The following is a 17,455-nucleotide window of genomic DNA, read 5'->3' as shown; positions in this document are numbered from 1 at the left end:
ATTGTGGTGGGTCACAGTCACGGTCATAACAGTACCAATTGTTAGGCTTTAAAGGGGGATATATTGAACTATATTAAAAACTTGGGTTTCTTCCTGAAACCATACCACACTTCCACAGGTTGTCTGGGAGGTATTGCTGTTCAGCCCTATTCACTCCAAAGGACCCTTGACTGCAACACCAGAAAACCCATAGTATAGTACTGTATTTGGAAGAAAGTCATGTTTTCTAACCCTATACATCCCCTTTAAGGTGTGGAATCATGGATTTCACTACAAGTTTTCTTCTATTCGGCTAGTCAGAGGCCTTGTTAGAGCCTGAATAGTCTGCAGTAAGGGATGTCATGTGGTGAATGTAAGACTTCAGCCCGCCACTCAGAGCATGTGTGGGTTTTTTTTTCCAATTGCCAGTGGTGCAAGAGTGGGATATGGTAAAGCAGTACCAGAGATTTCATCACTTCTGAAGATCGAATAGACACTACAAGGTTGGAAAAGACCAGTTATGGTGATGACCATTACCAAATTACTTGTGACAAGCTGATAACAGGGAAATGGTCGGTTTCCTAAATGGTTGTATGCCAGTACAAGCCTACCACCAAGACCAATAAATGCCAGTAACTGAGGGTAAACTGGACAAGTAACTTGACTGGAAATTGGCAGCATTTAGTCAATACATTTTATTATTTTTGTGCAGAGCAGGAAGTGGAGAGTTTGTAGGGTAAGATATAGACCTTGGGTCAACATTAAGAGTCTCCCCCCCACCCACCCAAGGTTTCTCTCGCCAGTCCCTAATGAACCAGAGGTTTTCAGTGTTGCTTTCACAGAGTAAATGACTACAAAGCATGGTATATGATAGATTGTGAGAAGGTCTCCCATCAAACGATTTCTCTAAATGCATAGGAGATGGCTGAAGTGAGCACAGACTCAATGTGAAGCAGATAAAAGGCTTAGAGCTGGTTCTCTTCAGGCCAAGAAAGAGTTCAAACGCATAACTCAAGCTAGCTAGAGCAGGAAGGGGGGGGGATGGCAGAATAGGACATCTACACTGGGTTCACACCAGCGTTTGGGTCTCCGTTATCAAGTTTCCATCTTCTGCATGCAGAAGACAGAAACCTGCCATGCCGAGTCCGGCCATGAGAAAGTTGTCCAAAAGTGGAGACAGTTCTCCAACCAAACCAAGGAACATCCTGGTTTGGAACACAGGCTTAAAGAACAGTAGTCTGGACAGAACAGTCATCTGTATTAACTTGATTCAGTTGCGCATCTCAAATCTTAGGAGCCAGTGCACATTTACTTTCGGAGGAAATGAAGGAGATGTGGCAAGGGAGTTGTCAAATCAGCCTGTTCCACCTTACTGTTGCATGTCAAAATGAAGTTGTCTGTCTACAATAGTGATCTAGTCGGACATCATGAAGATCTTTAAAGTCTTGGGTGTGAGCGTTTTCTTACAATCATCTGAGGTCTGCTTCGACCCCAAACAATTATTGAACACAAATGCAAAGAAAGCAGAAAAGGGACTAAAAGTAAACAGCTTGAAGGATGTAGAGGAATCTTGGCAAGGCACCCATGTCATACTTTTCAGTCATTTTGAAGGCCTCAAGTAGATTTTTAAAGGATAGTCAATTTTATAAAAACAGTTTAGCAGATGCAAGTTCAAGCACCTTATACAAAAATTCTGAAGTGTCTTAAGAGTGTCCTTTTTAGAGTCTCCCCAGAGTTACTACAAATAATTCTGGCTAGACATCTATAACAATACATTTGCATGTGTTGTATAGTTTTTGAAAGTTAAGAACTTCCGTTCACAAGCCTTATTTCAGCAGAGAAAGTTCTTCATTCTCTTTAAAACAAAAGCTGAACTATGGCAGAACTGTGTATAAACTCACTAAAACCAATGGGTGTGAACAACAGGTTATCAGCTTTTTTGCTCTTTTGATAGAACAGAAAAACCGACACCCCAACATAGATGTGAACCCAGCCATGCTATTGTATAATATGGAGTACACCAAATTAATTGTGGGTACTTCTGTAGAAGTGAACACATTCTTTGGAGAGAATATGTGCACAATTGGACAACTTTGCAGTGTTGTGAGGATGTCAGGTTTGTCAGTCAGGTAAACAAATTGTACTGCAACCTTCGCCTCTCACAAAAGTGACGTGCGGCAAAGTGGGTGGGAGAGAAAGCAAGCAAGCAAACCTTTATGTTACATTCTCTGTGCGCAGACAATCTGGTGCTCATTGGTCTTCGTTTACATGACCGAAATCTTGTGGGATATAACCACAAATCACCATTTCAACCATGTAAACAAAATCCATCAGGAAGGAATGAAGCAACAGCATTGTAAAGGAGGGTAATCTTAAAATACAAGTATAATCTTTCAGAATGAAATTAATATAAACACTAATATTTTGAGTTTGGAATTGAGATCTACACACAACGTAATCATGTGTTCCTTAATGAAACTAATTTTTGTAGAAACTAAATGACATGATTTTGATTTTTCCAAAGTATTCAAAAGAGGCTTTCAAATAAAGTAGCAATAAAACTGCAGTCTGAACCTAGTTCAAGTAAATCTAGCAGGCTGTATTACTCGCAATAAGGTCAAATTCATGGCTGTTAAAGACTCCCAATAGTCAGCAATTTGTTTGTGGGGGCAGCAAGATGAATCATTACAAAGAGAAAATGAGCCTACAGATAGTAATAAAATTAAAATCTACATTAGAAAGTAGAAAATTAGAAAGGCTCCCAAAGGCAATTCATACAGAAGAACGCAATGGTCTAATTCTAAAGTTATTTCAGAAGTTGAGAAAATTGTGTTTTGAATGCAAAAAGGAGGAAAAGGTTCGTATAACAGGGCCAGAAAGTGTAACAATGTTCTATATTTATAAATATATTTTAGTCTAGGATATAGAAAGAGGTATTATATATAAAATACTGAAACACTGGAAACGTAACAGCAGTATTCTAACTTGTGCTTATATTTGTATTTTGCCTATAGTTTTTCTATCAGACTTTTGATGCCTGTTCCGTGCCTCAAACTTCCAGTGAACTAGCCAGTAGAGAAGCCATGAATCCCTCGTGATTTCAGCAAATCGTGATTCTTGCTCAGTTTCACTGTTGTTTTCAGAGGTTTATTAGCCGCACCCTAGGTGCTTCCTCTGTGCAACCTTTAACCCAGCAATTACATGCATGTCGGATCCACTTACTTTTCCTAATCATCATTATAATTATTATTCTTTCCTCTCTTCTCAAATTCTCACAGTGCAGCTGTGACAAGCATGTCGGGCTTTCTTTACGATCACAAGATCTTTTTCCTTCCAAATGGCTGATTAGTCAGTGTTACTCCTATTTTCTCAGAACAAGAAGCCCTTCAACAGGCCTTTGTACATGGAACACACAGAGTGACTGGACCAGGGTAGAAGCTATGCGCAAATGCAATTGATACTGACCAACTCTCTATGGGCAAGTATGGATTATGCAAACATACCTATAAAGTGGCGAAAGTGGAACCATATGAAGGTGGTGGAGGGAGATGGCCCTACAAAGAAGTTTGTCTTTTGGTAAAGTACCAACTACGTCCCGAAAAGACTTATTTCTACCCAACATTATTAATAGTGGTGGTATGTGAGATAGGTCTATAAAGGCACTTCAAACATGCAGAAGCTGACACTGAAGATGCTTGGAACATTTCCTTAATTTTTAAGGTTTTTTTTTTTTTAAGTCAATTTCAGTACTACATCCTTACATTAAAAGGAGTTTTCCTTCCATGGAAGACAAACTTGTAAATTACAATGACAGAGCACATTAAAGTGATAATCATCATGACTGTCATATAGGTCACTCAAAGATTTGGAGAAAAACAATTTTAAAGCCTTATGCAGGCGAGTCGATGGCAGGTCTTTAGCCGTGAAAGCACTTCTCTTACTGCCCAAGTAAGATGGGCGATATCATGGGTGAGAAGATCATCTCTTACTACACAGGGGGCCCGAGGTAGGAGACGGTAGGGGTCTGAGCAGTGCTCCAGTGAGCTGAAGGCCAGGCACCCATGTGCCAACTGCCTAATTTGCATAAAATTTCTAAGTTTTTTTTTTTCTCCAAATCTACAAGAGTGACACAACACAAATGTGTGCTGCCCCTAGGTGTTATCTACTCTGTAATATGGTGGTAACAATTGAATATGATTAGGATAGGTGGTAGACTTCCATCAGGGATTCATGAATATATATGGTAGTTATTAGATAATATTGTCTATCTTAGCCTAGTGATATGCAAAAGTAACCAGTAACCACCTCTGTAAAAAATCTATAAAAGTCTAAAATCAAAATAATGTACACATCAATCGCCAATACCCTCAGCATACATAAATACATTTAGCAATCTTACCCCTCAGCAAAATTGCTATCTGATCTCCAATCAGTAATACGGCAGATGAAGAGAGTGCTGGCAAAATCTTGTGGTCGGATTAAGAACTCAGCTGGGCAATCTGCAAGTGGGACATATATTCGTGGAAGCCTGTGGTCAACAGGTGAAAATAAAGCATATTTTTTGGCAAGTTCTCCATTCTTGTCAGTCATTGGTTTAATGAAACCTGTGGCAGCTCTTGAATGTTTTTTCTCCAATATGTAAACTACCTGTATATAAAACAAAAAAATAAAAATAAACCACAATTATACATAAATCCATACTGTGACAAATGTACTGCTGTTGAACAACCATTTTGAAGTGTATTCCAGTCACAAGTTAATTTGTTTTATGTGAATATGTGGATAGTTAAGCGACTTGTCACTGAGGATTCTTCTCTCCGCCAGTTTCAGTACAAAAACATTGGAAACCTGACAAACTCCATTATGTGTGTCTACAGGTAACCACTGTTTTAGTAGACTGACTGTCATTCAGGTCTTAAGGTGGACCCAAACAACGGATAGCCTGGCACAAGTGTGAACCTAGCTAAAGTGATGACTGAGACGTTAAGGTGCAGAGTTTCTTAAGCAGTCATGAAGAATTGAATTAAGTCACATTGTAACGTGAGGCTTGTCACTAGGACTCGCAATTACATATAAAATCAGCAAAAAAATTGTTTTAATTTTTTTAATTTAAAAAAAAAAAAAAGAAAACTTTTAGAGTCTCCATCAATTTTGAGATTAAGAGGGCATGCAGTGCTAAATTTATGCAGTATTTTATACACAGTGGAATCCAGTTATCCATAAACTGCAACCTGGCCACATTCGAGTAAACAGGGTTGTACCAAAGCTCCTTGTGCAACTGGGTGGCAGAGATGACTGGGGAAAATTGAATCTAAATGATTTCATTCCATATAGGAAGGTTAAATCATCATGGTACAAACATTTTCTTACATGTTTCGGTTTTCTCTACCCCTACTCATAACTAGAGCTGATATATGACAAGAAAGCAAGAAATGCTGCCCGACTTCTAAGAAGTCTACGCTGCACTTATTTTAAACAATGAGGGTGAAACAGATGAAATTCTAAAAAGGCAAATAACCTTCGAGCAAGTGCCAATCCAGTCACCATTAATTCACATCTTAAGCCTTCTAAAACAATATGAATACAGCTTTCTACTAAGTTACATAATGCAAATTGTTTAAGACAGTGCAAAAATATGGTTGACAAAGTAGAAAATTTGATCATATTTGTTTTATTATTCACATACATCTCCTAGGAAACTGACTCCCCAGCACAAGCATTTCCCTTTGCAAATTTTTGGGTGTAATCTATCAGTTTATGATCTAGTCCTTTGTTTTCTGTATTTTACCTATGGATGGGGTCTATGCGCTGGACAATATTCCAACAATACTACAGAGGGGAAAAAAATTAATGATAGCATTTGTACGATAATGTACAGAACTCCACAAAGATTTACAGGCACTCTGTACAGGACACTTGTGGTTTTACCTGAAGGCTTCCTACTCAAGAGAATTTTCCCCACCTCAAACTAGATCAATGATGGCTCCATGCTTTAGTATCTGAGAAACGGGATTGTGTACGATAAGATTTTGATGGCGTCATATAAAAACGAAGGACAGACATGGCTGAATTCCCTCCAATCATTTTATGTACCCCGAAAATACTGTGTAGCATTTGACAGGTTGTTTGAAGGGTTCAAATAGAAACCATTTTTTCCAGGATTATAATATTGATTACCTTAGAATGGATCATCAATACCAGGTCAGTGGGGGTTCCAGCAACAGACATCCCCACCAATAAGCTGTTTGCTTGATAATCTCTTCACATTGATGTACAGTACATTGTATTACAGTTGTGTGGTACTGCTGCTTAGCCCCATTTTCTTGAATGGGACTAAGCTGCAAGCAGGCCATGTGACCAATGAATGTGACATCTCTGGCCTGTATATCAGAAGCTATCGCTTCAAACAGGGTGCTTGTTGAATCCCCAATCTGATATTGATGATTTATCTATCCTATGTCATCCATAGCCCTAGGCGAAAAAAAACAAAACAAAAACACACCACAAGCAAGCCACCTTATAATACCTCTGGTGCCCTACCTTTGCAGTCTTCTGAAATCCATCTGTCAATTGGCCTTGGGCAGTTGGAGTACAATATTTGCTTAAGTCAATACTTTCTTGCTTGTCTTTAGTTTCTGTACCGAAGAAAAGAAAAGCTTAGAATCTGCACTATATCACTATAGACACTTGTGACCTGATGCATATTTGTATATAGTATTGTGCAAAAACAATTGGAACTTGAAAAATACTCGCAAACTGTATAGAATCTCATTTACGTTAATTAAAATGCAAAGGAAAAAAAAAAACAAAAAACATTATCCAGGCACTTCCTGCCCCAAATATACATAGTTATGTAAAATATATATTTAAATAAAGCCTATGTCTGGAAAGATCTGCTATGCCCCCCCCCCCCCAATTCTTGTGACCAGAGAAAAGGTTCTGCTTTAGCCGGTTGTCTTGTATCCCTCCAATCGCCCCTTGACTAAGCTCTACCCTCTCAGACGTAAAAAAAAAATTGACTAGTTAGCAAGAGATGTCTAAGATTTATGACAACATTTCAAGTTCCTAAGACAGTTGGGGAAGTTTGCATTTTAATTCCTTTTATCATTTAGCTATATGTTTAGCTCGCCTTACATGATAACTATTCTAGAAACCAGATTCAAATAATGGCAACTACTAAGATCTAAAATATTCCCATCTATGACAAAACCCGTTCAATGACTGAGGCCTTGGTGTAAAGCAGGGGCCATGTCCTTACACTATCTAATTCATGTAGCCAAAGAAAGCTTCCAAATACGGCTACACCTCATTCAAACAAAGCTCATGAAATGAATTCACATGTTCCACTAAAGAGCCAGACACTTAGTAACATTCTAGTTCCTCTGCCAAATGGTGTAAACCACCTTTGTAGTCATAGAATCATCTTTACTCATCTCTATCAGGTTACAGCACAATTTGGGAAAACAACCTCTCCTGCATAATCTTTTTAATAGATAAAAACAACATTACACACTTCGCTTTAGCTCTCACACTGAAGTAGTGCTTAAGTATTTCCAAACACCACCATCATGTTCCGAGTACTGGAAAGAAGCCTTAATATTTGCATGCCAGGTCTACCCGAGCCGCAATGATCTAATATTTAGGAGTCTATGCACAGAACTTCAGAGGAGAAAGATCAGAACTACATGTAAGTCACTGACTGATTCGCACTACAAATATTAAACACCAAGCAATGCTTTGAAATGCATAGACTTTGAAAAACTATATAGGCCATTTAAGACTCCCATACCAATTATAAAGCTAGCCACACATTTATATTGACCGCCCCCCCCCCCCCCCCCGAGCATGTATGCTCTGTAGCATATTTCTTATTTATTTCAATAGAGAGAAGACAGTAAGCTGCTACAAGACACAGGAACAATTTAATACGTAAATCTACAGTTTTCAGTACAAATTATATTTCTATACCTGTATAACAGTGACTGCCTTTCGTTATGTAAAAGCCAACTATGTATTGTGTCCAAAACACATTTCGCCATACACTTGCCTCTTCAGTGGAACGGGAGGCTCATTGGCTCTATGTGAAGCAGCAACAGAGTGAGCTCCCAAACCGTTCTCAATGAAAAGAAAATCTGAGCGTCCATGACCGAATGAAGATGTCACATACATATTAATGGGCCATGTGACCAATTACTGTGATGTCACATGGGCTGTGAAGCAGAATCCAGTTTCAGGTAAGATCTGTGGGGGTCTGTATATGAGACCCCGCCAAACATTGATGACCTATCCCAATTATAGCACATCGATAATTTTAGTAAAATGTTTACATAACGGATGTGCAACTAGGACCTCAGCCAGATAAAGCCCCAGAGCACAGTGGAACCAGACCACAGTCAGACACACCCCAGAGCACTAGACACAAGAGTGTGTTTTGGGGGTTTTCCCACATTACCCAGCCTTTTTGCTGAGAAGTAGAGGAGCAGGGAGAGTATAAAAGGTTTGCTTTGTTTTGTTTTTTTAATTTATTATGGGCACGGATGGCTTTATAACAGTGTAATTTGGCATACCAAAACCCCAGTCCATAAGGACCTGTGAGTGGTTTAGTGTCCCAAGTCACCCTGACAGAGACCCATTCATTTAATTTTACTCCTCCCCCTTAAGCCTGTTCTTGAAAATTGTTTAAGAAACCCACACGCTAGAAGTCAAACCACACAAATGGACACTAAGACATATCACCAACTACACACCCAACTTGAATTTTGAGCTGTGGTCAGATAGTTGAAGGATCACACCACTATTTTGTTTAGTGACTATTCCATACGTCAGGTAGCCTACATTGCATTTGTTGATGTATGGGGCAGCACGTCAGAGGAATCCCATTAACACAACTTTTAATTGTTAGATCGCTATGCCTAAGGGGCAATCGCCTTGAAACACCTCACCGGTTCATTGTCTTGTCGGTCTCGTCATTTTGTTATGTTCTTGCGATTTTTATTTTTGCACATATGCTCGATGTCTTGTGGAAAATAACTTTTTATATGGACTTTACTTTTTCACAATTAAAAGTTATGTTTTAATGGGATCCCTCTGTCGTGCTGGATATATTTTTTCTTTGCATGCATTGTTGTTACGTCTTTGCCCAGAAGACTGTATCCGTGCATTTGGAGGTTCCATTCTATTATACATTTTTGAGTACTGGCTGTGGACTGCTTTGTATCTGTTCATCCTGGGTTAAGTCTGACTAAAGTAAAGGTTCTGCTATGAACGTACTACCATGACTAGCACGTCTTTGGCGTTTAGAATCAGCATTAGCTGACAGGACTGACACCTTAATGGGAAGCTGGCTGCTGGTATTGGCATATCCACGATTCATATATTCAGATGTCAGACTTTTCAAGCGGACAGAAAAAAACCTACATGTCGGGTTTTGCTGTCCGCTTGAACAGTCGGACATCTTTACAAACGGACAGTTAAGGACAGGCACGGAGTGCAAAAGAACGCACCCGATCACCATTTAAATGAATGAAAAGTGTCACAGACACAGCTAGTGTCCGCTGCTAATGTCCGTGCGAGATTTTGAACGGACAATAGCAGCAGACACTACCTGTCGGACACTGACGGTAGTGTGAATGCTCCCTAACCAGTCTAATTTCTGCAACATTTTCTTTATAAAACAGGTTAAGGGGAATGGTCACAGTGCATGTCCTAAGTGTTTCAACTGCACCTACAACCATCCTTTCATTAAACAAAGGAGAGGTGGAAACGGAAAGATAGAAACAATGGTGTTAGTCTTACAACACCAGGATAATCATTACATGACAGCGGAAACAGCTCATTCATATAAGTGATAGACGGAAAGGTATGGCCAAGTCACATCAATACTAGCTAATGACAAATCAACGTGATCAATACGGCACAAGTTTCTTTTGTTCAATGTACCTTTAGCATATTAAAACAGCCTTCTATTTACAGAGCACTGCATATAGGGTTAATACTAGTCAATGTGCTCAAGTCATGATGGTTTCACAGATTACTAGAATACTGAGCATAATGATCAGCTGACCTTTCATAAGTCTTATAGAAACTTTCTATTTCTAACCTGAACACATCCTTCCAAATGGACAGATCCGTACACAGTAGAAACATTGTGTTACAGTTACAGGCCCAACCCTAAGCAGAGACACACGTTTGCCAGCCACAGCCAAACACGTTTGTCCTGGTAGAAACTGTGCTTGAGGCCATTATCTTGCAGCTGACAAACTATTATGTCTGTCTTGTGAGGCCACCCTTTACTTGGGCAATCCTGTACCCTGCTGGCACCTCTGCATTTCCTATGTTGCCACACCTTGGGCAGCGTGCCACTTCATTGTTTAATTATAAATAGTTTAGTTCCTGCATATACCATTTCTGCTGGAGTTGTTCCAGATCTATGAAAATTCATTTTATTACAGACAAGAAGCAACAGGCAGGATGGAGAGCGCGTCTCCAAAGGGGCTTTACCACTGAAACTTTGAGGAAATTATGTAATCTACCCTAGCGCATACAGGATGCTTACAATAAGCGTATATCTGATATGTCAAATATTGGAAATCCAGGAAGGCTTCAGCACACATCCTCCCCAATTTAACACTACTACATGTAGCACAACAGAAAGGTCATATTCAGCTAGATCCTATATCCATGTACAATGTAAACCTCCCAAGGTGCTTAGAATTCAGAAAAAAATACTGACCAAGTAGTTTTGATACGAATGAAGACCGTTTTGGTTCATTTTTCAACCACGTGACTAATAGAACATGTAACATTGGATGACATCCGAAAATAGTAGCAGTTATTGAGTTAACTTTTGGGTTCCACATGTAGCTATAACCATGTCCACTGCCTAAAGTGTTTTAGCGCTTGTCCTATTACACTTGATAAAGGTGTCTTTACCCCGAAATGTACGTCATGTGCTGTGACATCACTAAAGAAGATTCCTTTTACAATATTGCCGAGTGAAGCGTGGTCCTTTTGGGAGTTTCTAGGCAAACCTTCCATGGTCCTTCTTTTGGTTATCCTGTGACACCTTTGGTTTTTTGGACCCTGCTGCTTCCATGTATCAGAGAGGAACCCTCTGTTGATCGGTTCTACCACCTACATAGTAGTTGTGAATTTCTCACAACTCAGCAAGTTGAGAGTTTAACTTACTCATTTGACTTCAGCTTATCCTAAGGTACTACACCATATGCAGCTTGGTGCGGTTTGTTTTTGAGCTACCTAGGTGGACTGTCACAGTAGTCCTTCTGCTTGTGCCAATCTGCATATACTAATAAGAATACTTAAAAATGACCACACTATTTCTTGTGTACTTTAGATACCAGTTTTAAAAATGCTAGCTTTGACATGTAAATGTGTCAAAGTGCTTTATCAGGGTTTTACTGCTTTACATTACAGAATGACCATTTTTTCAGTAGACATTCAGTTACTGAGAGATTGAAAATGGTTCATTGCATTGAGGTTGTGAAATGTGCTTGTAATAACTAAAATGAGCGATGTTATTGCAAACTCCTTCAGATTAACATTCAGCTCTTTATACTAAATGCTGTTAGGTGCAGGGACAAGTGCCATTAGAGACAGTGCTTTTCCTCCTCTACCTTAACCTATGCTGACTTGTCTAAAGATAACTACTTATACCTCATTTATGATTTATTTTAACAAGGGGACAGTTGAGATATATACCTGAAAGTCCAATTTGCTGGGAGGCCCAGATTCTGGCTGCTAAGCTTCCACTCTGAATACTCTGCCAAAACCAAAGTTCAGGCTTACATGAGCACAGGATACATAAGTGATCCAAACAGAAAAGCTTCTGGGAAACCCTTCCAAAGAAACGCCAAGGATAATTATGATGTATAGGATGGTTACGTGGATGTGACTGTATTAACCTGGAGCAGTTGTGCTTGGCTGTAATTTGTCACTACACCAGCTGTAGTGCAAGGACAGGACCTCAGGAGTGAACAGCTGTGCAATACATACTACTCCGCTGCAAACCCATCAAATCCAATCACATTGATTTCTGTAAAATCTCAACACAAGAGAGTTATTAGTGTATCAATATAGGACGTATTATCATCCTGTGTATTCAAGGAATAAAATAAGTGGCTGAATTTGTTCAAAATGCCTCCCAAACCAATAATCGTGCTGTGCGGGGGGCCTTAAATAGAAGCGTAAATACATTTATGACAAACCGATGAAACAACGCACGGATCTTTTTATAGATCTTTTCAGTCAGCAAATGTATCAGTGGAAAGGCCTGATTTGGGAGATTTATCCATAATCAAGATACAGGCTAAAAAGGTCATTCACCGCTACAGACGCAACGTTTGGTTGCAATTGGAGTGGAATCTCAAAACACTTTCAGCCGTCTATGTAAACCTGACAAGTCACGGCCACCCCATGCACATCCATACAAAGATGAACATTTCTGCATTGCTATATCAGTTTGTTTCAGCTTCTATTAAAAGGTCTCTGCATGCATTGCTTGACGGTGGTGCCTAGGGACCCCCATGAAAAATTCATTCTGGGTACCAACTATATAACTACGCGCAAATATTACCTGACAGCATTCACAAATGTCACCAACAAATTTATTTTTCAGTAGTAGCTTGCTGACTTGCCCGTGTCTCCGATTAGGTCTGCTGTGGGATCCTGTCAGCAGTCTACCACCTGTCTCTTCCGTAACAGGGATATGTGGTCACACAGACACAGGCCTCAGGAAACATCAAGACAATTGGTTATTGGGGTCCTGCAGTGTGAGTTGTATGCTTTGTATCTACAATGAGTGTACTATGCCATGCCAGGTTGAAATGGAGGGCCACCTGGCTACATGGCACAATTATTGGTCTAGGCGGCATTTTGGACCAGACAGGTTCCCTGTACGTAGGTTCTAAGGAAAACAACTTTCATTTAATGAACACATCTCTACAGTAAATCTGGATAGAAAGGGGTGGTGGAAGGGGGGGGGGGGGGGGAGGGGGAAGAAACAAAACAAACAAAAAAAAAAACGCAACAACAGCATACACAAAGTACTAACACCTCTGATTTGTACTTTGGCCTCTTAATCTTTGTTTACATGGAGCAAAACGGCAGAATTTACACATTTGAAGTATTTTCAGTTTTGGTTTGCCAAAATAAAAATATATTAAGAGGTGTTATGCGAAAGGCTTACCAGTGCATTCCTTTCACTGGATAACTGTGTGTATAAATATTAAAAAATGTTATATATATATATATATATATATATATATATATATATATATATATATATATATATATATATATATATATATATATATATATATAAAAAAAATTTCTTTTATTATGGACCTGAAAAACAGAAACCAATCCACAAAATAGATTACCTGCTGACCCCATAGACTATGATGGGATCTGCCTGGTTTCTGCCCATAAAAGATAGAAAGAAGAGTCCTGCTTGCATTTTTCAAGCAGAGCGGTGGTCGCAACCTCTGAGCGGTCACCCAACAGAAGCATTTTTCTAGGACAGAAGACCTAAAATTGAGATCAACAGCTACACCATTGTGTGAGGCAGTGGAGTTACTTTAAGCTCTCCAGGGAATAAACAGTAAATCAAACTGAAAAAAGTGAATGAAGCTCAGGAGGTTGAACCTCAACTTTATACAAGTCATTTTATATGACCAAAACTCGCTTTGTGAACATTTTAAAATGTTGATGGATAAAAGTATGAAGTACGGTGATCTCCCTGGACAATGCAATTCGTTTTTAACAAGTTGCAGAAATCAACCAGGATTTTCAGAAACCACATTGTATCTTATGCTAGAGTCATCTATCCAAGCACAGCAAATTAGCCGGCGCTGCAAAATAAGCTTTCCAAGACCCATCTTTATATATTGGACTTCTGACGAAAAGGAGATTAAACTCCCTTTCACTGAAAGTTGATCTGTAGGGAGATTTCAACAAGTGTTTGTGGGCTTCCGTAATAGCAGGAAAAGGCCTATATTCAATTTAAAATAACATCTGCGCAGCAAAATGGAAAAGGAGGTTAAGTATGGTGACAAGCAAGGGAGAGAAAAGGCAGGAGAAAGAGCAACTCTAAATACATTTTCTTTCAAAATAGTTCCAGTACATTATTGCAGCATCCACAAAAATGCTACAGGGCCCAGCAGTTCGGAATGCAGCATTTAAGTTCCGCTTCCCCCTGTACAAGCTATATAAACAAAAAGGTGTATAAAAAAAAAAAAAAAAAAAAGATTTTTGAAAATCTGAAATTTGTAACCAGGCAGATAAGATGCTGCTGATCTTATTACAATACTAGCTAACCCGCGACTTCGTCCACGGGTTAGCGTTGGTGGTGAGCCGGTGATAGTAAAGCATGCGCAGCCGCTTCTGATCCGCTTTGCATTGCCACGCTTACTCTTGTGCGCCTCGGCCACATATGCTCCAAGGCCGCCCCCTGGACCTAACTGCGGCCCCTTGCTACTCCCAGCCACCCTGGTACCTCGCGCTCTTTCGCTTTCGTGGCGGGGCCAGGCCCCCTATGCTATTTATGGCCCCATAGCTACAAAGAGCCCCCCCCCCCCCCCCCCACAGGACCATCAATCCCTGGACCCCCAACAAACACCCCCCCCCTTTCAGCAACCCCCACTTCCTGCTGCCTAAAATCCCCTAACTCCCTTGCTGTGATATCCCCGGTGCCACGGCCGAATGACACAGCGCACATACCACACCTTGGGCCGCGAAACTGTGGCAGAGCGCAGACATGGGGAATAGGAAGGAATCAGTTGCAGAGCGGTTAGCCCGCAGTCGGAGCGGGACAGCATGCTGAACAGGCACCGCAGACAGCGTAGCAGGCAAACCCCTGGCTGGCCGAGGCAGATCAGTGCAGTCACGGGGCAGCCAATGCACTGCTGGCTGACCCACAGTACGGCCGCTTGTTCCGAACACTGTGCAGTTCTCCGAGACGCCATTACACCTTGAAAAGTCAGTGCATCTCTAAACCCTATATATTTCTTGAAACCAGACAGCATGAGAATTAAACTTTTCTGACAAGTTTAAGGATATTTATAAAAAAAAAAAAAAAAAATTCACGTGGGGCACATTGCATCATGGCAGAACAGCTAAACATTGCAGTGTCAAAGTGGATGGGATTGTAGCAAATTTTGTAAATCCCAGCATGTCAGTTGGCGTTCTCCATATAGGCATAATAGAGACACACGCTGCAGAGGAAAAACTCTGCTTTGTGAAAAATTCTACGGGGAAAAAAAAATAAATTAAAATCTGTTGCATTTCAGCCAGTCTTTTCTACAGGGTTTTTCAGCTGCAGCTAGCAAATGAGACCTTAGCCTAAAAAATTTGAACCCAAAACTCATTCAATTTTACATTCATACACAAAACTAATCAAGGTGAACAAAATTTTAATTTTGTATGTGCCACATTCAACAACAGCTGGAACTTTCAAAAACAAAAGCCAATGAATATTTTGCACAAACATTCATATAATGAACACAACCCGCTACTATGATACCAAAACCTACATCAAGTGCACACAATAAGGTAAATAAAAATAACTTAATCTATACAACCACCTTTGCGCAACTTTGCAGCAAACTGGTAATTAAAAATTGAACAAAAATTTAAATTTGCAACAAAAAAAAAAAAAAAAAAAAAAGTACAAAATAAAATTGACTTTCCAAAAAAAAAAAAACTAAGGGAGCCTTCACACGGAGTTACGCTGTGCTCATTCTGAACATAAAACTCGTTCAGAATGAGCGTGTAAAAAGCAGCTCCCATTGACCTGAATGGGAGCCGGCATACGTGCGCTCCCCATTGAAAGCAATGGGAGGCTTTCTTCCCTATTGCTTTCAATGTATTACGCGCGCAAGCCGGCACCCATTCAAGTCAATGGGAGCTGCTTTTTACACGCTCATTCTGAACTTTTTTTTACAATTAGAATGAGCGCAGCGTAACTCCGTGTGAAGGCTCCCTTAAGATGTGAGAAGTTCACATAGCACAAACTGGTGTTAAATGCCAAGATTAGATTCTCATCTTTAAAGAGAGTCTGTCAGCAGGAAGACTGCAAGCCAAGTCATCACACATTCATGGACCAGTGAAAGTGGTTATGAGTGGTTACTTTTGCCTTCTCTTTGATTCTCTATAACGGGACGGCCCCCCCCAGCAGCGCACTCTCAGGAGGTGTCCTGTTACCATGGCATCCTGGAGCCTTCCAAAGGCTCTCAGCACTGCCATAGTATTGTAACTATTGAAGCCTGCCTGCAGCAGGCTTCAATAGTTACATAAGGAATCTGCCATAGACGGCAACACAGTAGTATTAAAGTCTATGGCACAGGTGATCTAAAGATAACATGTTGAAGCCCACTAGGAGGGAGGGCTAAAAACACCTTACACAGCCATGTACACTGAAATATAAAAGAGTTACAGGGGTCAGAATATGGAGATTCAAAGAATTTTATTTTTCTTCAAAATTCTTATAAAGTTATTAAAACATAAAAAACTATATAAATTTGGCATCACTGATTGCACCAACCTGCAGAATAAAGCAAACAGCATTTTTACTGCAGAGTGGAAGCTGTAAACAAATCCCATAAGAAAATGGCAGTACTGCTTTTTTTCCCCCCTCGATTTGAACTCATTCCAAATTTTTTTCCCATTTCCCAGGACATTGTAAAAAATAAATCGTATCATTTTGAAGTACAACTTGTCACACAAATCAAGCCCTCATCTGACTATGTAGGCAGAAGGAGTTAAGAGTTGCAAATTAACATAAGCAAATAAACAGGTAAATTAGTAACAGCTGATAAGAAAGAAGCCCGCACAAATTAAAGCATCTTACCTATGAGAAAGCCAGGGTGGAAGACTATTAAATATATGCCACAGTATAAACCTATGGTAGGTCCGCCAACAGAAAGAATCACATTCAATGCTGAAGAAACATATATGCTATCTACAAATTACATTTACAGATCTGCATTGCAAAAACAAAAAGCATACTTGCCATTTTCAGTATTACAAGTCAGTCTTCTTTGGAGGTCCTCTTCCAAGTCACACTCAAACTGGGCCTCTATAATGAGATCAGGGCTCTTTGATCCACCCCGTACATGACAAGAACCTGCAGTAGGCTGAGCGGTGTCTGTCTGAGCAGAAGCTTTGGCACCATCGCAGATATCTGGCTTTATAACCTGTAACCATTTCAAACAAAAAATAAAACACATAAGGTCTTTATCAGTGCCTAAAGCAACTGGCATCCAGCACTGACATTTGGGACGCTATGGGCATTTAAACTATGCCAGCATTGGCACATCTTACCCACCTTGGCTTATTTCAGAACACCAGAAATCAAGTCACATTTCATATTCATACTTTAAAATGTGGCAAAGTGTATAAATGGTCAACCTACCTTGGATTTTCTAGCAGAGTTTGTGTCATTAATGAATCTTGTAATATT

At 39.9% G+C, this 17,455-nt stretch overlaps 1 protein-coding gene across 2 annotated transcripts in view; it reads right to left on the bottom strand.

Moving 5' to 3' along the window:
* Positions 1-17,455, bottom strand: part of DIS3L2 (DIS3 like 3'-5' exoribonuclease 2) — a 230,714-nt gene that overhangs the window by 127,160 nt on the left and 86,099 nt on the right. For both annotated transcript variants that reach the window (XM_075268480.1, XM_075268481.1), the window contains 3 exons: positions 17,006-17,189; positions 6,520-6,614; positions 4,379-4,626 (listed from right to left, as the gene is read on the bottom strand). In XM_075268480.1, coding sequence (XP_075124581.1) covers positions 4,379-4,626; positions 6,520-6,614; positions 17,006-17,189 — 527 coding nt within the window. The remainder of the gene's footprint in view (positions 1-4,378; positions 4,627-6,519; positions 6,615-17,005; positions 17,190-17,455) is intronic.

This window comes from Leptodactylus fuscus, chromosome 3 (genome assembly GCF_031893055.1).
Source record: "Leptodactylus fuscus isolate aLepFus1 chromosome 3, aLepFus1.hap2, whole genome shotgun sequence".
NCBI classification, from domain to species: Eukaryota; Metazoa; Chordata; class Amphibia; order Anura; family Leptodactylidae; genus Leptodactylus; species Leptodactylus fuscus.
This window is presented reverse-complemented; position numbering and strand designations above follow the sequence as displayed.